The 27745-nt window shown below is 39.5% G+C and overlaps 1 protein-coding gene across 1 annotated transcript in view; it reads left to right on the top strand.

The window, feature by feature from the left end:
* Positions 1-27745, top strand: part of LOC139457382 (scavenger receptor cysteine-rich domain-containing protein DMBT1-like) — a 148941-nt gene that overhangs the window by 76230 nt on the left and 44966 nt on the right. The window contains exon 6 of the mRNA XM_071238787.1: positions 12424-12756. Within this exon, the coding sequence (XP_071094888.1) occupies positions 12424-12756 (333 nt within the window). The remainder of the gene's footprint in view (positions 1-12423; positions 12757-27745) is intronic.

The following is a 27745-nucleotide window of genomic DNA, read 5'->3' as shown; positions in this document are numbered from 1 at the left end:
TGTAATTGTTTAATTATTTACAGCTGTTTACAGGTTTTAAAATTTTAAGTCATATTTGATAGTTATTTTTCCCACAATGATGGTGTGTGGGGACAGTAAATATTAGTCTTTGCATCAGCACAGTGTAACTGTTCAAACTTCAATTATTATCTTTAGTTTAAACATATTTATTCAACAATTATTATCTTGCACTCTGAAAATCAACTATGTGAATAATTAACTCTCTGATGTCATCATTTTAATTTTAGTATTCCATGAATAATGAATAAATCGGATCCTTAACACATACATACTAAACTCATATGGACATTAATCTTGTGCATTATGTGTGGTTTGTTTCCAAATTAAACAATTCTGAAATATAATTTAATAGGAATTAATTTAATTTAATTACAGTAACAGTACTTGTAACAGTACATGACATTTTTGTTTGTTTAATCACAAGAACCATGGTGGCACATGAGCTGGTAAGTTTGCCATAGGTTTCTTAGAAATTGCTTTCTCAGTCTTCTGGTTGGAATGAAAAGAAACATTACCCTTGCCAGATGTATTTTTTCCAGTCAGCCAATCCATTACTTTTGTTCATCTTATGTGGTCTATTTTATACATTCAGGTATTGCTTCCAACCTGTTTTTTCTTTGTATGCAATCACAGTACCACAACTTCCTCAGCTGGTGTGTATAAAAGTTCCCCTGTCATCATGAAAAAAGAATTATAAAGGAAAGTCATATTTTCATTCAAAAACATATGTCTTTCCTTGAATACTCTTTGTCTAAGTGCCAGAAATGTCAGTGTCATAAAAAAATTAAAAAACATTTTCATAAGGACTTTTCTTAGATAGACCTAGATCTAAGTCAAACCATGTGACTAGTTAGGTAGAATTATAACCTTATGAGCCCTCATTTCTGAGGTGTCCATATTTTTCACCTTTTCACGTGACTAAACGTGATCCGTGTAGATCTGCCTGTTTTGTTATGTAAAACAAATTTGTGTCTTAAAAAATGAGAAAAGGAATCATTCAGATGAATTTTTTTTATCTCATTGATTCACGAAAATCAGTTGAAATGTACAGTGGTGACTTTTGTACCCAAAATTTCTAGTAATTTGTTACCCAAATGGGTATGTGATTTTGTAGATCTACCTAGAATTATTTCAAAGATATACATTAATTTGGTGTCTTAAACTTAACATAATATCACTTTCCTATCAAAACAATTCATTCTAACTTAGGTTTAACCAACTTAACTGGCCTCTCCTTCAGTGACAAGACGTCAATTTTCTCTCAAAACTAAACAATCAATTTCAAGGATCACAGTCATAATCATATTTGGAACTTGATGAAATATTTTATTATGTGTTCTGTTCATCTACATGAAAACATAAATATAATTATAGATCTATTGTCTTATTTTCTTAGGTACAAATTCACAAAGTATTTTGGGTACAATTTAATTTGCTTTGGGTACAAAATGACATATATATATATATATATATAAATAGTAGCCTAGAATCTATATATATTTACACTACCTCGTTGTGTACCAAAATGTTATCGGTTCAGAGGACGGGAGGTTCTCAGAAAGTTTTCAACAACATCTTTAATATTTAAATTGTTCTTTTTGTAATGTTAGACCAATAACAATATTATGTTATTATTATGGCATATCAATACGTTGTATCGCTCTCCGTTGCGTTCGTTTTTAGAAAATATTTTTAAATTTAAATCATTGAGCGTGAAATCCATTACGGTTTCGGATTTAGACTTACACATTTGATGGCGACAATCACGAAGAAATATGAAACAAATAGGAGTGAAGACTGCTCTCCAGATCAATAAATAGTAAATAGTTGACGAAAAATAGTAAATTATGTATTTTCTTTTGAATTTGAATCTATTTCGGAATTTCTTTATGATAGCTTACCAACTTTTGCATATTTTGCTTCCATGTGTCACATGCGGTACGTGCTTCCGGTTTCAGAAATGATAGCTAAAATTGCAAGTATTTTGATTATTTCTCGTAAAATGCATTATTTTGCTATTGAATGGTTTACCTAGAATGTATATCTGTTCAGATTTTGCGTATCATCCAATATTTGTCATTTTTCGGAGTGTTTGTTGACTTTGTTGAACTCAACAAATCACGAGTTAGGCCACGCCCAAACGTATCACTGACGTTTGTCGGCTTGTCAATGTGTTGGAAAGTTTATCAAACGAAATCATTTGCAAACTCTTTAAAAATGAAATTCTTTTTACAAAGATTTATACATGCATGTCATTAATTCTAGAAAATTAAGTTAGATGTAACAAAATGATTGTAATAGTCTAACGGGATAACTATGCATGTGGAGTTGTTTGTTTACCGCCGTTGCCATGATCGTACAAGTTCCATCCAATTGATGACGTTACGATTCAGATTGTTTTTGTTTACAATTAGTTACACCGAAAGTTGCTAATTTTTAGAAATAAAGGAACATGAGTGTTTTCCTTTCGTCAGCAAAAATAAAATTATGAATAGCAAAAATGATGAAATTATAAAGAAAATATCGGACTGCATGCCGCTCAACAAGAAGTGCCAAAAGTCAACAATGGCCGTTTCTGGTAGTTGTGTGCCGAGAAGCTTGGACGAAACTTTTTTAACTCACGATATTTTCTTTTTGAGGTAAATAAATGACTGAACGTTTTGATATTGAACAAGCTGAGCATTTATGCATGTCATATGTAATTTAAATGTTACGCAAAGCCTTCTTGCTAAATAGATATGGCGAGTTTTATTTTGGGGTGTTGTTATGCTATTCGCCTGTCGAATGGGTTCGACATCAGATGCACGGGGATGGACACCTCTGTCGAATGGGTTCGACGTTAGCGTGCAGAGCTTTAACCCCCTCATTCTAGGTACGAAAAACTCTCCTCATACACAACGATATATATACGGTACATGTCTGCCAATGAGCAGGAGGTCAGGACAGAGTGATGCCCATGGCATGACGTGGCTGTTTTGCTGTTGGAGGAATTGGGTCACAATCCTGGCACGACGAGCATATTTATTATCATCCGGAAAGATGACATGTTGTAAAACATGTTGTGCAAATGGCAACATGAGTTGTGCAATGATGTTGTCCTGATAGTATTGAACTGTGACTCTGCCATGGACAATATGGAGCACAGTTAGGCCAGTCATTGTGATACCACCCCATACCATTATGGACCGATCCCAAAGATGATCATGCTGTTTGATATTAACGTAGTAATGTCCATATAATGCTCATTAGTACATTTCCAAACTCAATTACTTTGATCATGGAAGTTGAGAGTGTAACTCGATTTGTCGGAAAACATATTAGCCTAACGTCGATTATCCCAGTGCTGACGTTCCCTACAGCACTAACGCCTCAGACGTGGATGACATGCAGTAAGTTGTGGGATGACACGTGGACGTCGAGCACTAAAGTGCTATCTGTGCTGACGATTTTGCAATGTCTGGGCATGTACCGTATTTTCTTGAGTATAGTGCGCACTTTTTTTCGAAAAAACACAGCTGTGTAGAAGGGGGTGCGCATTATACACGAATTATGAGTTTAGATGTTTTTTTCCCCCATGGAAAAACATTACCGCGAGCACGAAACACCGGAAAAACCATGTCAACAAATCCATACTGAAGTACGCAAAATAATTATGTAATTACACTGTCTGTCTATAAAAAGTGTTCTTTGTATTTCTGGACTTATGTTTGTAACTTACTTTATTAATTTTATTCAAAATTTCTTATAATATTGTTTTTATTAATTTCGGCGAAATCGTGTGTGAAGCGATCGGAAGATCGCACAACTCACCGTTATTAACAGCAACCACGGTCAGAATACCGCTATTGACGCCTTGAAACAAACTTTAGTTGACAGAGAATGGATACAAATATCATAAATGACATACTTTGACTCGTTAAAAGTCATATTTGTTTTTGTTTGATGATTCTATGTCAACATGAAATTCTCGCGCTCACGTGATCCCGTGCGCGTGAGCCTTGACGGTGACTGGTCAGACATGTTCCATGTAAAAAATAATACCCGGGAATAGCGATCAGCTGCTTCGCTTAGGGTTATTATTATTTTAAATATGTTTAGTAAAGGCTGCATATAATTAAGAAAATAATGGAATATATTATTCCTGATAAATAAAATAGTTTCAGATACAATTGTTGCCGATCCTTGCATTAAAAACTCTATAAAGTTATATCATTGGGTGTGTCTTGACCGAATCACCGGTCGATTCCAAGAAAACGTGTGTACAGCTGATTGCTGTTTCCGGCTTAGTTTACGAGAAAATACACAAGGTAATCTTAATCCCTAGATATAAAACAATGCCTAGCAGAACAATCAATACTATTTAAACGGTAAATAAACATGTCTGGTGATTTTTTATCTCAAATTTCGAATTTGTACTGACGAAGTTTCTCAGCACCCGTTCGTTTGCCGGACTTCGCTGAAAGGGTACGGTGTAAATTTTTTCTGCGCATAATATTCAAATTTCTTTTTTTCCAAAATATTGAACCCGCTAGAGGGGGGTGCGCATTATACATGGGTGCGCACTATACTCAAGAAAATACGGTACTCATACAACAGTTGCCTGTTGCAACCGGATCCTTATCTGAGTGGCAGATTGCATCCGATTTCCAAATGCCATCGTTGTGACTAATCTGTCCTGGGCTTGAGTTGTTGCCCTTGGGCGTCCAGAGCGGCATCGATCATCAGTGTTATGTGTTTGTTGGTATTTGGCCCACAATTTGCTGATGACAGATTGAGGAACATGCACTGTTTGAGCAGTAATATTCTGACATGTGCTCACCTAGGGCATGTAAACGTTCAGCACTTTGCAAAAATCGCGTGATAAATGCTGTCGCTTCCTTCGTGAATAAATGTATTTAATAAATTTGCTTTGTTCGAGGTGAGGTGAAATGGGGTTGGAAGTCATACCAAGATTATTGATCTTATGTAACTTTAGGCGTCGGGTACTGTACCCTTCTACCTTTGGTCACTTTCTCTGGTTAATCACTCCTTGGTTCTGGGGATGATGTAGCTCTCAAATCACAAGTCAACTTTCGTGCTCCAGTCCATTTATTGAAGATAGAAGTTATAGTAAATGTAAACAAGGTCCTCAGTTGTTTTCTTGTTGCCTGTATTACTTAAATACAACACATACCTGTATTGATGTATTGAAGAGCCTGATAGCCTTTCTCGCCAACTGTTAACTCTTCTGCTTTTCTGACCCGGAATTCAAATCTACAGAGAGAACCTCTCTGTTCAGCTGTGAGTTTCCGAATCCCCGCACTACTCCCGGACAACTAACAAAATACTATCTATGATAATTTTAGCTCCTCCCACTTTAATTATGTTTGACATCATGTGAAATGAGTCCCATCGCTCACCTCCTTATGAACCCCAATTTTCATTCCAATCAGTTTTACTATCAAGCTCCTCATAACCAAACCCTCAGTTAATTTCCTAAATCATTGATCAACTGAACATACTCATAACTCAAAGAACTTTATGATGAAAACCAAATACTCTGTCAGACTGGAAGGCGCCGAAAAGATACTTAATCATGTTAATCAGACATTGCAATCAAACAGTAGTACCGTATATCGCTGTGTATAAGGCGAGTTTTTCGTAGGGGGTCGTCTTATACACGGAGTCGAAGATCTCACATTTTTTTTCCCTGGCGATGTCAACCGGTGTCCGATAGCCAGCCCAGCATTTGACAATAAAACTTCGCATTTCGTCCCATATAACTGTTCCAATAACTATTTTTATACATAAAAATGATTTGTATCTGTTTTCCTTCAATAAAGTTTAATAATTTCTGCAAATAAAGTTGAAATGACCCTCGCCTCGATTGTCAAACCAGCTGACACGGTAAAACAATCAACATCCGTGAGTAGAGAGCCGGAAGTACCGGTAAGCATTTGCATATTGCATATTGCACATGTGACCTAACATGTGATAACCGGTGAAGCTGAAATCAATTCCCGCTGTTTTTACAGTTGTATTAACAACTGTTGGAGACGGTGTGTATAAGTGATTGTGGAATAAACACACTGAATGTGAAGCAAACATAAGCCTACTTAGTTACAACATAGTTAATTGTTGGCGATTAAATTACTCACCATTGTCTCTTATATGTTATTACTTCATAAATGAATTTTGTTTTACGGGCACCAATGTTTTCTGTGAAAAACACAAGATGGCAACATGTGCTGGAGTTACACAAGCGACCAATCATCGTAGAAAAAACAATGCAAGATAAACATATTGTTATTGCATATATAAGGTTTTTGTGCGCACTTGTGATGTGCTTCATTCCAGGTCCATATACATGGAGTATAGGATTTTGGGTTGATTTTGAAGGCGTGTACAGGGGGGTCATCTTATACGTGTGGTTGCCTTATACACAGCGATATACGGTACTCAGAAATATTTGATCACATCAAGACTGATAATTTGTTCAATCCATTCATTTCCCCTCTGACACTTATATTGCAAGACCAGATTCTACTAATTTCATTTTACTAATGAAAAGTTATCTCTATCACTAGCAAAATCAATAATCATTTGCCCTGTGGGTGATGCCCTCACCCTGTACAGTCACTTCTCACATATCCATCTGTATTTTAACCTAAAGCCTGATTTAATAAACTACATTTTAAGTTAATATTAAAAACCCTTTTTTCCAAAATACCCAGGTTATACTTACATATCGATCTGTCTGTTTGTCTGTCTGTCTGTCTGTACTAGTCCGGACCAATGCCGATTTGATAGTGCTAGCCAACTGAGATACCATGCTGCAGTGTAACATGAATATCCCACTCAGACACTGTATACTAACTCCAAGGGGACCAGTCCTTGATTTAGCACCTTACTGCCAAGCGCCCGGCTGGGTAACAATAAATACCATCTTTTAACATCTTTTCGTAGGACGCGGCTGGGGATTGACCCCCAACCTTCTTTTCTCCGTGCAGACGCTATACCACCAGAGGTTTGGTTCCAAGATAACAATATGCATCTGCTTAAATTCAGGTACACCACCCCTTGACTGTGCTGTCCGAGGTCATGTGCTTCATGACTGTCACAATGTTATGTTTGGTAGCTTCATTTCTTCGGAAATATTCATGCCACATTTATCACTTTCTTTCATTGGTGTATTTTCATATCCCCTAGTTTCTTTTGCATAGTTTATATACTCTTCAAAAAAAGAAACGCAAAAACTGATATTTTTGGCCATAAAAACTTAATTAGTCGGGAAACATGTACGATTCGGAAAAACGCACCTAGTACATTAACAAAAGGGCCATGGAGCTGCACACACTGCATGTGCAGCAGCAATATGAACTGTATTAAAGTGCAGGGTTTTCGATTGCCTGGCATCTGTGTCAATCGAACAGTGACAGTTCAACAAGATAGCCAGGATTTTCAATGTAGCGTCCAGCACCATCATAAAGCTATTAGATCGGTTTCAAGAGCATGGGTCAACACATGATTGGCCAAGGTTGGGACGACCAAGAGGAACCAATACAAGATCGCTACATCCGACTACGCCACCTACGTGAAAGGATGACCAAAGCCACCTCAACGGCATCCCAAATACCCAGACTGTGCAGAATCTCCGACCAGACCATACAAAACCGTTTAAGAGCAGCAGGTCTACAAGCAAGATGTCCTGTTAGACTTGTCATAGTGAGTCGACAACATCCTCAACAATGACTGCATTGGTGTTGTCAAAAGGGTATGGCCTCAACTGCGATGGAGAGATGTTTGGTTCAATGAAGCATCAAGATTTCTCCTCCATATCGAGAGGATGGAAGAGCATGGGTCTACAGACGTCCGGGAGAACATTATGCAGGAAACTGCGTTCAGGGAGTGGACGGGTTTGGTGGAGGTAGCATTATGATGTGGGAGGCTATCTCTCATCATGTCAGGGCAGGTTTGGTCGATATCCAGGGCAATCTTACGGCTCAATCATAATCAACGAAATTCTCCTTCCACACATGCTCCAAATTGCAGCTAACAGCAATGGTGTATCATTGTGCAAGAAACCTGGGTGTCATCATGGATCCGCTCTACAGCTTGGATAAACATATCACAGCCATATTCAAATGTGCATATTACCAAAGGACAAACTCATATCAACATAGGACAGAGGAAATTTCATTGTTGATACAAACTTTTGTCGTCTCCAGGTTGGTTTATTGTAATTCCCTCCTCTATGATCTACCAAAGAGTGATGTAGTAAAACTACTGCATGTTCAGAATGCAGGTGAAAGAATTCTGACTAGAACACCTTGGCGAGAACACATGACTCTACAATGGCTGGCAATCCAAAATGGCTGCCAATCCATACTTACCGGAATTGCTTGTACCATACAAGCCAGCATATCTCCCCGATTAAAAGATCATCATCGGCTAGTGGTACCAAAGTCACACACCAACACATATGGTGATAGGTCATTTCAACATGGTGACCCATTGCTATGAACAATCTGCCACAAGAAATCTGAGAAACAGAAAATCTCACAATCTTTAGAAAGATGCTCAAAGACGCTCACTTATATACGTCTTTGGATTAACCCAGAAATCAAATGAAACTATTTCTGATTTCTCCAGATATATATATTGGGCCTGAAATTATTATAGAAATCACATTTTCTCATGTAATTTGTTTTGAACCAAGCAATGTATAACACAAAAGCAAAAAACTTCCAGGTATCCTTCTGCTCCATCTTGAATTTTCTGAATTTGATTTCTTTTTCTTGTGGAAGTTCCTGAATATATTTCCAGTATGCTAAACAGTATACCCACCAAATATCAGACACTCCGATTGTTTGCCACCCTGATTTGGAAGGCTGTTTTTCTGAACTTGAACCAGGGGGTTCACAACATTGGAAGTTTGCAGATTAATGCCCAGGTGAAACCGGAATCTGTTGTACCATTGCATATTGAACAGAACTTGTGTTTATGAGAGATTGCATCAACAATCACATCATACTTTCCTGGTACGCAGACTGGCTCTCTTGCCACTACTTTTACAGTACCCAAGATGGATCTTGTTTCAGATATTTTCATGAAACTCTTGATCCATGACTCATGGACAGACATCTCAGAGACCACATTTAAGTTCTGTCCATGCTCTTGAAGTAGCATGTCTCTACATAGTCTAATAACAGTCATCCCAAGTATACGTGGCACCTGCTTCTTCTGCTGCCTGGTTGCCAGATCAGAGCTGTTGTCAAGATTCCTCTTTTAGGAATTGTTTTTTGCAATGTGTCAATGTCCAGTTCAAAATATCTAATGTTTGGTTTCTCCAAACCGTTGGCTGCCTTAAGCATGAGCCACCCCTGTTTTTGGAGAAGCTTAATACCGAATGGTTTGAAGAAATGGTTGAAGAAATATTTCGTAATTATTGACCCTGTATCTCACAGGTATTTGGTTTCCACCCCACCAACAACCCGACTCATGGCAGTAGAGGGTTTTAGTTTCCTGGCAACTGAGATGAAGCTGGCCCTTGGTTACCTTGATGCTGGCCCCTGCCTGTTCCTCTGCTTTGCTAGTGATAACTGCCTCTACCATGTTCCTGGCCTCTGGCTCCCTGATCCTGATTATAGGCCTATATGTACTTAAGGATGCAGGTTAGGGACAAACTCCAGAATGCACATATCAAGGACAAACTTCTGGCTGGGTACAAATGTTGACTCAAGAAACTCTGGAGTTCAGAGCTGAATACCCGCAATAATGTTAAAGCCACAAATACTTATGCTGTACCAGTCCTTTCATATTCTTTTGGTGTTGTTGATTGGACGAAAAAAGAAATTCCGGGTATTGACACCCTCACACAAAGAATCATGTCCAACAATAGATCCCACCACCCTCGCTCTTCCCCCAATCGCATATATTTACCAATCATAATGGGAGGGCATGGTTTGATTAATGTGAAGGCTCTTCCTGATAGAAATGTATTGTGCATTTTTGCACACATATATTTGTCTGACGATCATCTTGTGAGGCATGTCAAGACTCATGATGACAACAAGGCATTCCACTGTTTTCATAAACGAGCCAAGGGTAAGGGACATAATCTCAATGTCAGTGTTTATTTTGTTGATGGTTCTGTACTGCTGGAGGGTACAGAAATGAGTGTCAACCAAGCAAAGTGACATATCAAAACGGCCCAGACTCATTTTTTCAAGGAGAGGCTATCTGAAGGACTACTGAATTGAGTTTATGTGCAGTGTGTTGAGAAGATCAGCAACCCTGCAGAGTCTTTCGCTTGGATGAAGTCGGCTGACCTGAGAGTGAAACAGTAGGCTTACTGTTTGCTGCTCAGGACCAGTGACTTCCCACTCGAATCCACCAATGTGTGATTTTGCATCAAAAATGTAAATATGAAATGTAGATTATGCAATGAATTGAATGAGACTGTCCAACACGTTGTCAGTGGAAGCCCCGCTTTGGCACAAACACAGTATCTTAAGCGACATGACAGTGTCTTGATCATTTGATTACCCTCTTCGACATGCTTGTGGTTATGACAGAGAGGTCCATCCATATGTAGAGGGCATCATGGGAAATGATAAATACAAAATTCTTTGGAATAGGCCCGTTTACAGCCTCAGATCTTGTCCTTTTTATCCCTCGCCCCTACGAAGTTGGCGGGGGATGTTGAAATGGGTTCCCTCCGTGCGTGCGTGCGTGCGTGTGTGTGTGTGTGTGTGCGTGTGCATTCCGAAATCGTGTCCAGAGCATAACCATTTCTCTACAAAACTTTGCATGTCTTTCAGACTCATATTTAACTGGTGCCTTTTGCTATTTAGGAATTTTATAAATTTTTATTTTTTATGTTTCCATTGCAACAAGTTAGACTTAGGTTCTATAAGGGTGGTGTTCGTTTCCGGAGCGTAACTCAAAAACCATTAAATACTTTCTTACAAAACTTTGCATGTCTACTAGGCACATACTGAACTGGTGCCTTTTGCTATTTAGGAATTTTAATTTTTAAAATGTTTTTACGTTTCCATGGCAAGAAGTTGGACTTCGGTTCTATAAGGGTGGTGTTTGTTTCTGGAGCATAACTAAAAAAATGTTAAATAATTTCTTGCAAAACTTTGCATGTCTACTAGGCACATACTGAACTGGTGCCTTTTGCTATTTAGGAATTTTATAGATTTTTATTTTTTACGTTTCCATGGCAACAATTTTGACTTAGGTTCTATAAGGGTGGTGTTCGTTTCCTGAGCGTAACTCAAAAACCGTTAGATAATTTCTTACGAAACTTTGCATGTTTACCAGACACATACTGAACAGGTGCCAATTGCAACTTAGGAGTTTTATAAATTTTATTTTTTTACGTTTTCATGGCAACAAGTTGGACTTAGGTTCTATAAGGGTGGTGTTCGTTTCCGGAGCATAACTTAAAAACCTTTAAATAATTTCTTACAAAACTTTGCATGTTTACCAGACACATACTGAACTGGTGCCTTTTGCTATTTAGGAATTTTAGAAATTTTTATTGTTTATGTTTCCATGACAACAAGTTGGATTTAAGTTTTAATATAGGATTGGTTTACTAAAGTTGTATAACAAATAAACTGTTAAATATTTCCTTGCCAAACATTGCATGTCTATATATAAAGCGCACACTGAACTAGTGCCATTTGATATTAAGGAGTTTTAGAAATGTTTATTTTAGAATTTCCATTGCAGCTTTTTTGACATGGGCAAGAGAAATGTTGGGTCAGTTACCTGGTTTGGGACCATAACGTGTTAAAATGGTTGGGGGATATAGATGACTTTGTCAACTATACGCTTGTTTAATTTGACAGCTTTGTGGGCACTGGTCATTGTCGCATTTTAGCAGATACTAGTACCTGGATAAGTGCAGTATATGAATGTATAATATTATAATTATCATTAACACCATCAACATGGTCAAACCATGTCAAATAATTTATTGTTTCGCTGAATATGATGAATAATACATCAACTGATGACCTGTTACTGTATTCGTGATTAGATATTCATATTCGTTACCATATATTCGTGATACGAATCATATTCGCCTCACAGCGTATTCGTTGCAGCCCTAATATTTACAACACATTTATAGTCTCATTGTATGACTACAATCAGACCTATGGACAAACATGTGTTTTGTGTAAGCTCTGACATTTTTGTAGTTAATATGATGTTATACAGTCATCATATGGTTACATGTACACGAGGTACACTGCTAGAGCATTGACCTCACTTCTTTAGATGTTTTGTTTTTGCTTTTGTTGCAAACAAATTTTCATAAATAATTCACTCTTTGTGTTTCATACGTGATACATGTTTTGCAAGTGTACTCTCTCTCAAACTTTCATAAATTTTTCTGTTTTGCAGTTACTTCATCTGAGTATGGCAGGTTTGGCAGCTATGCGACGTTGTCATGGACTCTCCCGGAGCCTGGGACCAGGGAGTTCAGTGTGTGTAAAAGTGAGACAAAGACATGCCTTCTTCACATCACAGGATATAATGATGTCAGAGCTGCCAGTGACAAGTTCACATCTAGAGTGAGATTCATTGGACACGTGTCATCATCAGGAACCGGTCTGTTCAGATTCGTGCTCTCTGGTGTAACTTGGGAAGACGAAGGTCATTACAAGTGTTACAGAGGCTCACCAGACTCAGACGGACCAATCATCCCTGACTGTGGACAGCATCTGGTAATACTGGGTACGTAATCCATATCCATTCACAAAACATGCCTACAAAATGCTATTATTTTACTCAAGGCATACACTTTTTATGATATAGGAATTAACCTCTCTTCATGTTCAACGTGTCTACCGTTCTGTTTAATTCGAAGATCCCTGAAATGAAATGAAATGGAATCATGTTGTAATGGAAAAAGAGGAAAATCATTGTTTTGCATCCCAACTGTTAAATGGCATTGTGAACAATTCTGAACCACGAGTTAGTTATGGATTCATGTACATATCATCCCAACAAATCCATCTTCCAGTAGGTTGAATTTTACCTATGATCATGAAAATCCTGTCAGCATTAACGCCAGAGTTCTATCTGTAAAACTAGAAAATGCTTCTGTGCATTCTTTAATTATCGAATACGGATCCTGCAGCATGGCGACAGGGCAAATAATTTTCTTATCAAATCGTTCCATGATAACAAGGCGCAACCCATGGCAGTCAGCCTATCCCTATCAGCTGTTGACTTCAAGTTACTTTGCAGATGCTTCATTCCTTTACATAACCATAATTATGACTGCAGCACGTGAAACAAAATTTCCTGTAACACCTTTAATCAACTGGGCCCACTTGAACAGAGCAACCTTAGTTACAATCAATCTCAGGTGCTGACAATCAACTTTACAATCAACATACCTTATTCCACTTGCAGGGGTGTTCAGGTAGCCTAGTGGTTAAAGTGTTCGCTCTTCACGCCGAAGACCCAGGTTCGATTCCGAACATGGGTATAATGTGTGAAGCCCATTTCTGGTGTCACCCGCCGTGATATTGCTGGAATATTGCTAAAAGCGGTGTAAAACCATGCTCACTTACTCACTATTCCACTTGCACAAGCTGATCCTGGCACAATTGAAAGACAGCTTAGATTTAAGACCGCGATCTTGGCTAAGATTGAAATCTTAAATGGTGAAGGTTCGAATATCTTTATTATCTTTTCTCTACAGTTGTCTGCTAAAGTTAATGGCTTGCTGCACAAACCATGAGTGGAACCTCCCATCTCACCTCCAATCGTATCATTGCCATAAATCCTGTCTAATTCTTATGAAACTTCTACCTCTATTACAAGCAGCGTTAAACCCAACTCACTCACTCACTCACTCACTCACTCACTCACTCACTCACTCACTCACTCACTCTACCTCTATTACATATCTGCCATAAATCCTGTATTTTGGCTTCAATCACACTAACTAAAATTTTCAGATTTTCAGCAGACTTCCTCTTCACTGTTACAAACAATTAGTTGCCGCCAAGTAGTTTCGTAACTACCCTTGCCGTGACGTCACATTGGCGGCCATATCACTTTTCCTGTGTGTGCTAGAGTCAACACCTACTATGGTAGTAGTGACAATGTAGCACATGGTAACATGGTAGTAGATCACATTAACCTAAGATTATTCTAATAAGATTGCTATTGTAAGAGACATAAAAATAAATATATATTTGAAGTAATAGTGCTGCTGAAAGAGACTACACGCACGTGAGTATAGCTGGTGTTGGGTTTGTGAGGTCACCATGCAGTCTCCCATCACCCCCGGGTGTAAGAAGTGTGAGATCCTCATGTAAACTGCATGAAGTGCAGGGGGAAGACCTGCAAATTGGAGAAGAGATGTGAGAAATGCACCCACACATCCGAAGAGATATTCTCCAAAATGTCAGAGGCCGCGACGAAGGCCAAGAGGAAAGAGGCGGCGAAGAAAAAGGTCGATAAGATCATCACTGAAAAATCAGTATCAGCTCTGGCTAAGACTAAGAGATCTTCGTCCACGGACGTGGGCCAGCCTACACAAGATCTACATTCTGAGCCGCATGATATCCATGGACAGGCCGTCCATGGCAACCAGCCATACCAGCCAGACGCTGTATGGCCCCACGGCATTCCACCCAACTGATAAGCCGTCCAACCATCCATCTGTGAAGACTCGGACTCCATGGGCCAGCCACCAATGGCTACCAGTCCTACTGACCACGGCTTACCGTTTGATCATCCAACGGGACCCAAACCAGCCTCATGGACTCCACAGAATTACCCAGCTCGCTGCCAGCGGACTGACCAGCCAGCTGTGAGGACAGCCAAGGCATGGCTACCATTACCCAAGGGCTACAAGCCACGCAGACACTTATTATGCTGGAGTCATGGTCACCGGAGGATGACGAGCCCTATGGGGCAGAAGCTGAGGGATATGATTATCCACCACCAACAGGAGATACCCAAGGCTACTCAGAGCCAGAATCAGAGGGTTTGTAGGAGATAGACAACTCACCCCAACGATATCACAGCAAAGGCTACACTTTTGTAGAACCTAATGAAGAGCTTTACCACCTTATGCCTTCACTTCAGCTGCATTTGACAGAGGATTCACCACCCCAGGTGCCAGAATACGGGGGATGTCATGCGCCTGCTCCATCTCAGCATATTTATCAGACGTTACCTTGGCCCAGCTACGCAGTCAAGGTCGTAGATCAATCGACGAATAACATCCATAGACTCAAGCACGATGAACGTCTAGGTCTCTTCCACCTATAAAACAGAAGTTATACAAGACGCACAAGGCTATAATTTCGGAGTTGCAACACTTGGATGAAGATTTCTTCAAATAATGCGCAATCCCGACATGAATGTTACATTATCAGCATCATGTTTCAATGATGTAGCATCTTTGCCAGATACTCCATGGACATCGGGGCATATATAAATTGGTTTGTCGCTGGAATCAGACACACCATACCGCCTCTACAACCATCATATGAAGGATGACTATGACTATTAGGACCGATCAAGTCGGACTAACCCACAGTCTCCATGATTCAGGAAGATTTACTGTCATCCCAAGGACTGCTTCAAGAAACGAGGATAAAATCGCTAGGGCTGGTTATCGATATGGATTACTCAGATCGATATTCGGTAGTCACATATCGATCAATAATCGATAAATATCTTACGAACACTTAGCGAAGGCTACCCTACTTCAAAAAGCCAGGAAAACATCGTTTCTGCTAGTCATGGCTACAGCAGCAAAGTTTCGGAGTTACATGCCTCAGACTATTCTAGCCTTACCCATGATCAACATTGGGCTTCTATAAATAAAAGATCGCTCCAAGAAATTGTAGCCAAGAACCAATCTACCACAATGGGACCGTTGGGTCATGGACACTATACAATCCCGGCATTGGGACCAAAAGTGGATCACCCAGACAGACTGTTATGTCCCATCAGAGATCTCAAGTTCTATCTCTCGTCTTCAGACCCACATAGCCATCGAAGGAGACTCTTTCTATCCTGTAAGACCAACTGGATCAAGGATATCACAAAGGCTACTTTAGCAGGATGGATGAAGGCCACAGTTGCATAAAGCTATACACAGTCTCAGAATTCCATACCACGGCTCGGATACTGCTCAGCTCACGAAATAAGAGCCCTAGCCATGAATCACGCGTCATTGACTACAGTCTCTGTAGAACAAGTAGTTTCCAGGTATCAGTGGGCCTGACAGAACACCTTCACCACCTTTTGCTTACGTGCCGTGCAGCCGGACCTACAGGGCATTTATTCCCTTGGTCCAGTGGTCGCGGCACAAACTATCGTCCAATTCTGAGAATACTTCTATTACATATGAATTACTCCCTCCAACCTCCCCAATTCATCTACATCTAATAGGAGATGAGCGAAAAAAGTGAGGTTGCCGCCATTGTGACGTCACGGCGTGGGTAGTTACGAAACTACTTGGTGGCAACAAATTGTGCGTAATTGACAGTGAATAGGACGTATGTTGAAAATCTGAAAATTTTAGTTAGTGTGATTGAAGCCAAAATACAGGATTAATGGCAGATATGTAATAGAGGTGGTATTCTTAGAATTATTTACAATGATAACTATTGTTCAATTTTGGCTGCAATCACACCATGCTAATTTTTCAGATTTTCAACTTGGGTCCTCTTCACTGTCAACTATACAATCTGTTGTCCCCGCCATAGCACCTCTAGCAGTCTACATCTCTTCTGTGCGTAAAGGCGGGAAAACCTCACTTGTTTCCTGTGTGTGCTATTCAACAGGTCTACGTATTTGTCTAGCACTCAGCTGTAGTCACACTATTCTAATACATTTCAGTATAAGTTTCTTAATCCAACTAATGATTTAGTGGTTTTATGGGCTTTGATTCATAAGTATTAGATGCATAATATAGCCATGGGATTTCCCGGCGTCCTCTACTCCTGAGTCAGCTTGTCACAAATATGGCCAATTTATGATCTCGGGCGACCCTCACGTAGAGTGTTGGAAGTGCAGAGAATCCACCTGTCCAGAGGATGATCGCTGTCCCCTCTGTCTCCCTCTCTCCAGGAAAGGGAGAGAAAAGATGCAGCCAAGAGAAAAGTGGATGATATTATCTCCCAGACTGAGAAACAACCTAGCTCTCTGCTCTCTAGTGTCTGATCAACCATCAGACACTAAACAGTTGTCTTTGCCGCTGGCACATCCAGAGTTTCCGGTCACCCTGCTGGAGCTATTATTTGCTCAAAAGACTTGATTCCACCAAGGGGCAGAAGAATGAGGTCACATGGGGGACTGTCCATGACCGTTCAGGTCCCCCCACAGCTCCACCAACCGTTTGTCTAAGCCTACAGAAAGAATTCATGCCTCACAACCCATTGTGAAGGAGTCGACCAGACTGGGGGTAAATTAGCACTGATAGGTGTAAGAATGGACATAGCAAGGGGCAAATAGAAGCCAGCTAGGCAATTAGCCCTGACAAAGATCAAAGCAATGTCCCAAGCACTAGGCAGATGGGTTCCCTGGTCACCGCTCATGGCTGGCTGGTGTCTCCTGATGTCAATGGCTTCTTGTAGTTTCCTTTGTCTCCAGTTGTTGTTGGTAGACAGGACTTTGGTGGCTTCCCACATGATATCTGTTATTACTCCAAAAGAAAATGAAAGTTGCCTTCCTATTAGCCATGGCAACTGCTGCTAGGTTCTCTGAGCTACACGTACTCGATTACTCAAGCCTCACTCATACCCCCAATGGGTCTTTTGTCACCTTACGTTCTCTCCTGGATTTCATAGCTAAGAACCAAGCTGCTGCTCTTGGCCCCTTGGGTCACAAACATTACACCATTCCTGCACTATGACCTACGGTGGATCATCCTGACTGTCTTCTGTGCCCCATAAGAGCTCTCGAGTTCTTTTAGCAGCTACAGTTCCCCATCACCAACGTTACTAAGGCCACCGTAGCTGGATGGCTTAAGGCCCCATAGCCTCATGGTATCGCCAGGCCTCTCCCAGGATCGTGTTCTTCCTATGAAATCAGAGCTCTAGCCACAAGTCTTGCCTCATGGACTTCCGTTTCCTCAGAACAAGTGGTTTCAAGTTGTCAGTGAGAATCACAGAAAACTTTTACATCCTTTTACCAATGCGATATTCAGCCCAATCTTAAAGGGATTTTGCCTGGAGGGATCATCACCTACAGCTTCAGAAGGTGGGTACACATTTCTTCCTCTGATGATAGATCCAAGCATAGGGATAATCATAAATAGGATACAGGGGTACTTATACCTCTCTATCTGCGCCAAGATCTAATCTTGTGGACTCAACGAGATCATGTAATGATTGGGATTCCTCTCACCCTACCTGCTCTTGAACACCACCTGTTCACAGACGCGTCAGATTCTGGTTGGGGAGCTCACATGGACGACCTCCAAGTTCAGGGTTTATGGGACGAGACTGAAACAGCTCATTACATAAACTGCAGAGAGATGATAGCAATCTATGATGCTCTCCAGACTTGGAAAAATCGCCTCGTCAAATTATCCGGACTGATTGCCACAGACAACACGACAGTGGTGGCCTACATTCAGAAGCAAGGCTGAACCAAGTCCAGTTCGCTGACTACTCAGCTATTTGCCTTGGCTGACTCATTCATCTGCCGGATGGATCGAGACATATTCCAGGCAAACTGAACATACTAGCGGACAGCCTATCCCTGAGAGGCTTTTCACTCAAACGTATTTACCTGGATAACCTTCATTTGGGACACTCCACATCTGGACCTCTTCGTGACCTGTCTCAACCATCAACTTCTGGTTTATGTCAGCTCAGATCCATGGATTGGACAGGACTGTTCGCCTACACGTTCCCTCCATGGTCTCTCCTAGATCTCTCCTTGACAAGGTCATACATAAGTTGGAGTGACCAATTGCACAGTCATCCTCATCGCTCCAACTTGGCCAAGCAGGACATGGTATCCCAGACTACTATCGCTCCTGATGGATGAGCTACTCACTCTTCCACTTCGCAAAGATCTCCTGCATCAGCCCAAGTGGAACCTATGTTACTCCAATCTTCCAAGCCTCCATCTCGTCACCTTGAAAGTATCTTGCAGAGAATGCAGGCCTCCAGGTTCTCCCAAGCTGCCTCTACTGCTGTCGCAAGATCATGGAGATGGTCATCCACCCAACTTTATGACAACAGATGGAACAAATTTGTCCAGTGGAGACACAGGTGTGGTCTAACTAATGTCACAGTGGACATTCCCATGGATGCGAACTTCCTTCTACACCTATGACAGGATAATAACTCCCGACATGGAACCATTGAATGATATAGATCCGCCCCCAATTCCGTTCTCCAGCTCAGTGGATTAATGACAGGAACACATCCGGTGCTTAACAGACTCATGCAAGCATTCAGCCTACAGGATATTGGCATTCCCCGGATCTTCCAAAAATGGAATATATCAGTTGTCCTGTCTGCTCTACTAGCTGCTCCATACCAACCTCTTGGAAACACTACTCTTTTCCAAAAATCCTGTAAAGCAGCATTTTTACTAGCCATGGCTACCACAGCCAGAGTTTCTGAACTCCAAGCTCTTGACTATTCCAGTCTCACTCACGCTCCCCACTGGACCTCCATCACCTTTTATAGCCCAAAATCAGTCCATGGCTACTGGTCCATTGGGTCATAGACATTATTCTATTCCTGCCTTGGCACCTACAGTGGATCATCCTGATCGCCTCCTTTGTCCTATACAATTTCAAGTTCTATCTGACAGCCATTGATCCTCATTGCCGACGTCTTCGACAGCTATTCCTCTCATTCAAAACCCACTTGGATAAAGATATCACTAAAGTTACGGTTGCTGTATTAGAACAGCTGATCAACAGATCTACCAGAAGTGACATCACAATCAGAAGGAATATAGACCGGAAGTGACGTCTGAAATGATGTCAGATGTTCTAGAAATGACATCGAAACCAGTGATAAAAGAGTAATTGACGTCATTTAGAACCAGTAGTGACGTCATAACAGGAAGTTATGTCACTCTCAGAATCTGCGACAAATGATGAGTTAGAATAGAACTAAAGACATCATTTCATGATTATCAGCAAATAATATGGTACTTCAAGTGAAGGTGTCGCATATTGACTGATATAATCATAATACCCTATTTCAAGTCCTCTAAAAGAGGTTCTATAGTAATTACCTCTAGAAAGGGTTTGAATCTGGAAATATACAAGAACTCATATTGGATTGCTGTCAACTACACAGGGAGTTACTAGAGGCAGATCCCGCCTTATCCCTCTGGTATATTCTGGCTATGATGTATTAGAGGTAAAGGATTCACAGGAATTATTAAACCATAGTTATCATTGTTAATAATTCTAAGAATACTACCTCTATTACATCAGTAAATACTCCCACCCACCTCCCCCATTCTTTGGAAAGAAATGACATTTTTCCTGCCTTTTTGCACAGAAGAGCTGAGAAGCTACATGTCCTATTAGGGGAAAAACTAGTTGTGTGTATAGTCTGGAAGGTAATTTAAGGTACCAACGTTTACTACAATATCTGAAAAACTATCGGACCTACTCCAGTCAAAGTTGGTATGAGATTTTTAAACAGTCATACATAACTGGATATTACATTTAAAGACAATCGGTGCATGAATAAAAAATCTGTCTATTTAGCTATCACTATATTTCATCAACAACCAAACCTGTTCGTCACAGGTGGAACGAGCATTCATTGAAACAGCCATCTGCATAATGCTACCCCTGCGTCACAGGGCCATATGACACAGTTGAACCAATCAACTCAACTCGAAAGGGTGCACGGGAATCGCGCACGTTGAGACGCCCAAAGCTAACACCGTATTCGTGCTTGCTGATTCCCGTGCACCCTTTCGAGGTTAGTTGATTGGTTCAACAGCATTATGCAGATGGCTGTTACAACGAATGCTCGTTCCACCCGTGACGAACAGGTCTGGTTGTTGATGAAATATAGTGATACCTAAAGAGACAGATTTTTTATTCAAGTACCGATTGTCTTTAAATGTAATATCCAGTTATATATGACTGTTTAATAATCTCATACCAACTTTGACTGGAGTAGGTCCAATAGTTTTTCAGATATTGTAGTAAACATTGGTACCTTAAATTACCTTCCAGACAATAGTTGACAGTGAAGAGGATTACTGTTGAAAATCTGAAGATTAAGTAATTGCGTGTCTGCAGCCAAAATACAGGATTTATGGCTATGATGTAATAGAGGTAGTATTCTTTTTATTATTAAAAATGATAACTATTGTTGATCGAATATGAAAAATTATAAAATTATTAAGAAAATATCGGACTGCTTGCCCCTCAACGTGAAGTGCCACATGTCAACAATGGCAGTTTCTGGTAATTGTGTGCCGATAAATGTGGTCGATACTTTCTTAACTCGTGATGTTTTATTTTTATGTAAATAAACTACTGAAAGTTTTGATATTGAGCAAGCTGAGCATTTATGCATGCATACGTAACTTAAAATATACGCAAAGCCAACTCGTTAAACTGTTATAGCAAGTTTCATTTTGGGGTGTCCTTCGACTATACGTCTGTCGAATGGGTTTGACAGTTGCATTGAGAACATTAATCATGCTGGAATTGGCAGAGAAATATTGTTCCACATTAAAAGTAATTATGTTATCTTCTGAAACAACTGTTTGACCTTTCACTCATTCACACACAACACCAATTTTTTTATAAATCCATGGATTTCTCTCATTTCTTTGTGAGTAGAAACATTATAAAGAGGCCATGTTAACAAGCCTTATTGTATCTACTTCAGGATGCGGTGGGCGCTACACAGGCTCTTCTGGCTCCATCTCCTCACCTAACTACCCTGGCAATTATGGCAACAAGCTGCACTGTACCTACATCATTGATGCAGGAGAGACACTGGTCACTCTCGTATTTAAAGTTTTCCTAACAGAGTCATCGAATGATGTTGTCAAGGTATGTATAGATGTTGTTTTGTGAGGATGTATACTTGGTCATAATGGAATGATTTTGTTTTGTTTGTTGTTTTACGCCGCACTTAGCAATATTCCAGCTATATGATGGCAGTCTGTAAATAATCGAGTCTGGACCATAAAATCCAGTGATTGATATCATGAGCATCGTTCCACGCAATTGGGATCAATGACATGCTTCAACCAAGTCAGCGAGCCTGACCACCCTATCCCGTTGGTCTCCTCTTACGAAAAGCAATAAAAAAAATACCTTTACAGACAGAAAATATAAGGTAACACTGGTATGATACTGATAGGACTGAGCCCATTGGGTGATCATCAATAAGATTTTTGAAAGGCTTTCAGTGTATGATTACACAAACAAATGGCATCATGTTTGTCAATGTTGAAAAATTGATCTACAGACTGTTACCTCTTCCACCTTAGGCATGTACTATAAAGCATTGATTCCATAGCACTCACATGGATGTCACCAACAGAAAATATGAAGTTTTTAGTGTAATAGAAACACATAATGGTTGATTTATATGTCTCTGTAATCTTCAGCTAAGTGTTTGTGATGTGAGAGAATGTTAATAGAAAATATAATCATTTCAAGCAGTGATTAGCTATTTCCTGTGATAACCTCTGGTGATGTGATCATGAACACCTATGTATCGATATATTAACCTACATGTATTGTGATGGCATTGGTGCAACACAAAACATCCTTGGTATTCTGAAAAAAATATATTTGTTTGCCGCTTTCTTCCAAAAGTCTGATTTAGATTGAATTAATACATGGGCATGAGTGACAACAGTACTACATTGTGTAATTTATCCAAATTAAAAGAACTAATTCATGTGTATCTTTGTTAAAATATTTTTTGATGTTTTTAAAGTCTCAAAACAGTCTTGACCTATTGTAGCAATGTACAGTACTGTGACTTGAAGAGAGACAATTTTATTTTATCAGTGGTGATAAAGATACATTTAAAACATACCTGCCTTATCATTGCCAGATCCCCTGAAAACCTATGATCAGGGTGATACTCTATCAGCAACATCATGGCAATAATTACTTCCATTCATAGACGTCCAAATCCATGGCCATCCAGATCAATGTTTGGTCACTGACACATGCACATCGTGGAACTTGGTGTGGAGTGAGACACAAATCCTTCAGCCATAAAGTGTCTCAGAGTTACATTTTACTTTTTTATTTGTTTCTTGCACAAAATAGTCCAACAGTATTTCTATAATTTCACCTACTATGCTTTTCATATCTGATATTGGAACTGCACATGTGGTACTGAGAGAAAAAATACTGCCTATTTTCGAAAAGACATACTGATATATCAGATGGATTTGTATGCTTATGTATAACGTAACACATTCAATGTGAAATTAACTTGTTGTCATGACAAAAACTGTTTTTCTTCTATGACATCAAAGACAGATTGGTATTAAAGTGCTCAAAGATAAAGGGACACAGCTCTACTATGCTTAGAACAAGGCGATTGTAACTCTTAAACATTGTGAAAAATGGCATAAGATCACAAGAATATGTTTTTGTATTGTTTTGTTCATGAGTAATGAAACTGTTCCAACACAAATATCGATATTGAAATCATGTACATTAGCTATCATCACAAATCATAAGAGATGGTGATGTCATACTACATATAAAGATGAGGAATAATGAAATGGATGGCTCTTGATGACATTGTTCTAAGATACTCACGTTCACCTGATTGTTTAAGTGTAATTTGACTCACGTTACCCAATTACTACTTGGGTTTTATCATCAAATGTAATACAAACCTTTTGTTTGACATCATGGTGTGTCTTTCAAAACATCAGAGAAAGACAACATTTCTATATTGATTAGTATATATTTCAATAAAGTTTCACAGTATAAAACAACAATGTTGGAACCAGAATTTGATGCTTTTATCATGGTATCCAAATCATGACAACCTTTGTCCAATATAACACTTATTTTAAAAGATGGGATACAGTGGAATCTGTCTAAACCGGACTTGCCTGGGTCCGGGAGGTAAGTCCGGTTTAGACAGAAGTCAAGATTAGACAGAAAACTGATTTTAACAAAGAGTCATGTTCCTTGGTTTCTCGATCGAAAACATGTGGACATGTACAATAATACCGAAATGCTTTACCCAGAAGAAAGACTGACACCACAATATATACAACATACAGTTACTGGTTACAACTGATATATTAACATCATACTTGCTGGCGATGCCTTGAATCTAAGCTACACTGGCTACGCTTACATGTCTTACGTAGTCATTTGAAGGCAATAAACTGCTAATCCAATATAATATCTTTGAGAATATCTAGAGTGAACGAGGAATATCTCAAAGAATGTGGCGATGACTCCTGGAAATTTGATACCAGAGTTGGCAATATTCATACACTACTATCATACAGTATATGTACAAAACATTACGAAATGTCAGAATTTTTCATGAACTACTTGAGAACCTGATAGATTTCTTTCATCTGTTAAGGCCCCTACCTTAGCATAATCGCACCCATGTTATACATTTAGCTACTACATAGGGACCCCGGTTTTTGATTATGACCCCAGGACTCTTGCTGGTCCTACATGGCAACTAGACTGGATTGGTGGGTCAGGCACAGTGGCTTTGTTGAATGCGTGCAGTCATACCCTGACAACGTGGGACTCTGCTCATGATATCAGTCACTCGACCTCAGGACTCTTGCTGGTCATACATGGCAACTAGACTGGATTGGTGGGTCAGACACAGTGGCTTTGTTGAATGCGTGCAGTCATACCCTGACAACGTGGGACTCTGCTCATGATATCAGTCACTCGACCTCAGGACTCTTGCTGGTCCTACATGGCAACTAGACTGGATCGGTGGGTCAGACACAGTGACTTTGTTGAATGCGTGCAGTCATACCCTGACAACGTGGAACTCTGCTCATGATATCAGTCACTCGACCTCAGGACTCTTGCTGGTCATACATGGCAACTAGACTGGATTGGTGGGTCAGACACAGTGGCTTTGTTGAATGCGTGCAGTCATACCCTGACAACGTGGGACTCTGCTCATGATATCAGTCACTCGATCACGTACAGATTTACAGAATAGCAGAATACTGCTGATTGCAGTATAAACATTCAAGCCAACAGATAAACACATGCATTTAACATGCTAAACTAATTAAATGATCTGTCACAGCACTTCAGAATTAACTGACCATGTTCCGTTTATGCATGCCTTATTTCTTTATGTAAGAGCTGCTGGAGAGTAAAAAACCTGGTGGGAAGACAAATCTGCTTAAGGAAGATTTTGTGTGAAACTGAAATGTATAATATATTCTTTTTAGTGCAGTTTTGAAACTGTGTATCAAATGCACATTATGTTTTCCGGTCCAGTCCACATGTGAAAGAACTTAAATTTAGGTAATAGTCGCATTTTTAATATTCTGTCACAGACTGAAGCCAAATATAATACATTGGTATTGTAAACTACTCAACACCCTTGGTCATGTACCCTGTCTGAGTTCCAAGCTCCTGTTTATACAGTACAAGTAATATACATGAATGTAGTTCTTCCTGTTCAAGGGAACGGTGATCAATACATTTAATGGCAGTGAACCAAATCAAACCAAATTCCTAATGACAGAAGTAAGATATTCAGCGCACAATATAAAATCCAGGTTAAGTAACAAGGTCATAATAAACCATTAGAATTATACAGCTACATTAGCACAGTGTTAATTTGACTCCTGATTGAAATAAAACCAGACATTCAAAGTGATATATTGAAGATTTACACAGTGTGCACACTGGTTTTTATGTTTAATCCTCCAAATAATCAAATACTTTTGAAGTCAATTCTTCAAAATAAATAAGTCCACAATGATTACTTCACAGGCTGTTTCTTAATCATAAACATAAAAAGCTGTTGACAAAGAGACGAAATCAGTGCCTTCAATCTATGACGTGTGAGTCGTCATTATTTATTGGACCAATCTAAGGGCTGAAATGGGTATTCAGCTGATATAGGGAATCCCTTCCATAGTCATTCAATTCTTCGCGTGAATCTGGGAAGTGAGATGGGTTTGGGACTTTGTCAAGACAAGTAAGGGTCAGACAGACTGTCTTCGGGAAATCTGTCATGTAATGTACTGCACAATTCATGGATGAAGCCTGCACGTGAATTTTGAAAAGCCTGAACTGAATGTGCATCTGCATAATTTTATTTTTTTCTGGATGTTGACTGCTGCACCATTATTTCGCTCTGCTGCTCCTTCTTCTATTTCCATGACAAGTGCAGACCAGTTATCTTTTGTCTCTTCAAAGGCTGTTTTACACTTGAAAATCAGAATCAGAAGAACATCAGACAGTTCACGTAATCTGGTGTATCTCGTCGCTGAATATTTGTACAGTTTGTAAATGTTATTCATTGTTTCTCTATAATTAGCGATAGTCTTGGATACTTTGGCTGCATCAAGGGATGCTGAAGCCACCCTATGGGTGATTCAGTGCACATAAATCATGAAAAGGCTGCTGCCTTGTTGCAGTTGAACACTGACTCCACTTTGCTGTCAAGTGATACGCTTTCGTCATCAGACCCTAGACCGATAACCTTTTCGGTAGGAATGTTCCACTGTACTAACCGTTATTTCACCTTCTCTGTGATACACTCTGCCGCCCCACTTTGTACTGTAAAATTACCCAGAAATATTGTCCCTTCTTTTTGGTTAAGCACTACTCTGATGAGCATTTTCACCTGGATATGTAGTCAACAGTTTAAAATGGCAGCAAAGACAGACACTTAAATAGAGTTGCTGTCAGTAATGATATTCACATTTTTTCTGCATAAATACTCAGGACTAAAAAAACTACCACTAAAATCTAAAAACAAAATATGATGTCATCATAAGGAGAAACATACATGCCAAAGTGCAGCTCCCTCAGCCAAATACATGTATGCCTTTTGAGGGTATTTAAGAACTAAGAACTAAGCAGAACATGTGTTCAAACTAATCAGGTACCAAATTCCATGACATTTTGAACAAATAAGGTAAGAGTAATGGCCAAAAGAATTGATCAATATGGCTGCTGTGGCTGATCGTATTTGATACTCTTGAACAAATTGGGATGTCATCTTTGTTGGGAACAATCATGTGAAATTTCAGCTTCATTGATCCAGTGGTTTCTGAGATGATGTTTACAGATGATGTATTTTAAAAAAATTTAAGAGCATGGTTAAAATGTAAAGGTGAACATTTAATATATCGCAAAAAACGCAACATATATTTTGAGCACCACTACTAACTGCACACACCAAGTTTCACTAGATTTTAAACACAACTGACAGTAAGTTTCAGTTTTCAGGATGGTTAAACTGCATAGGTCAAATAAAGGTCAAAATTTTATATATTGATAAATAAGGAGCATGTGTTCAGCCAAACAACTAATTACACATCAACTAAATTTCATTACATTTTGATCAGAACTGACAGCAATGTCCAGGACAAGTTTCAGCTTGCAGTAAGGTCGAAGTGAAAAGGTCAAATCAAGGTCAAAATTTATAATATTGCAAACAATGGAACATGTCTGTTGAGCCCCACTACTATTGCACATGCCAAATTTCATTTCATTTCATTTCTTTTAAAAAAAAATTGACTG

This window comes from Haliotis cracherodii, unplaced genomic scaffold, assembly GCF_022045235.1.
Source record: "Haliotis cracherodii isolate W230 unplaced genomic scaffold, xgHalCrac1.p SCAF_12, whole genome shotgun sequence".
NCBI lineage: Eukaryota > Metazoa > Mollusca > Gastropoda > Lepetellida > Haliotidae > Haliotis > Haliotis cracherodii.
This window is presented reverse-complemented; position numbering and strand designations above follow the sequence as displayed.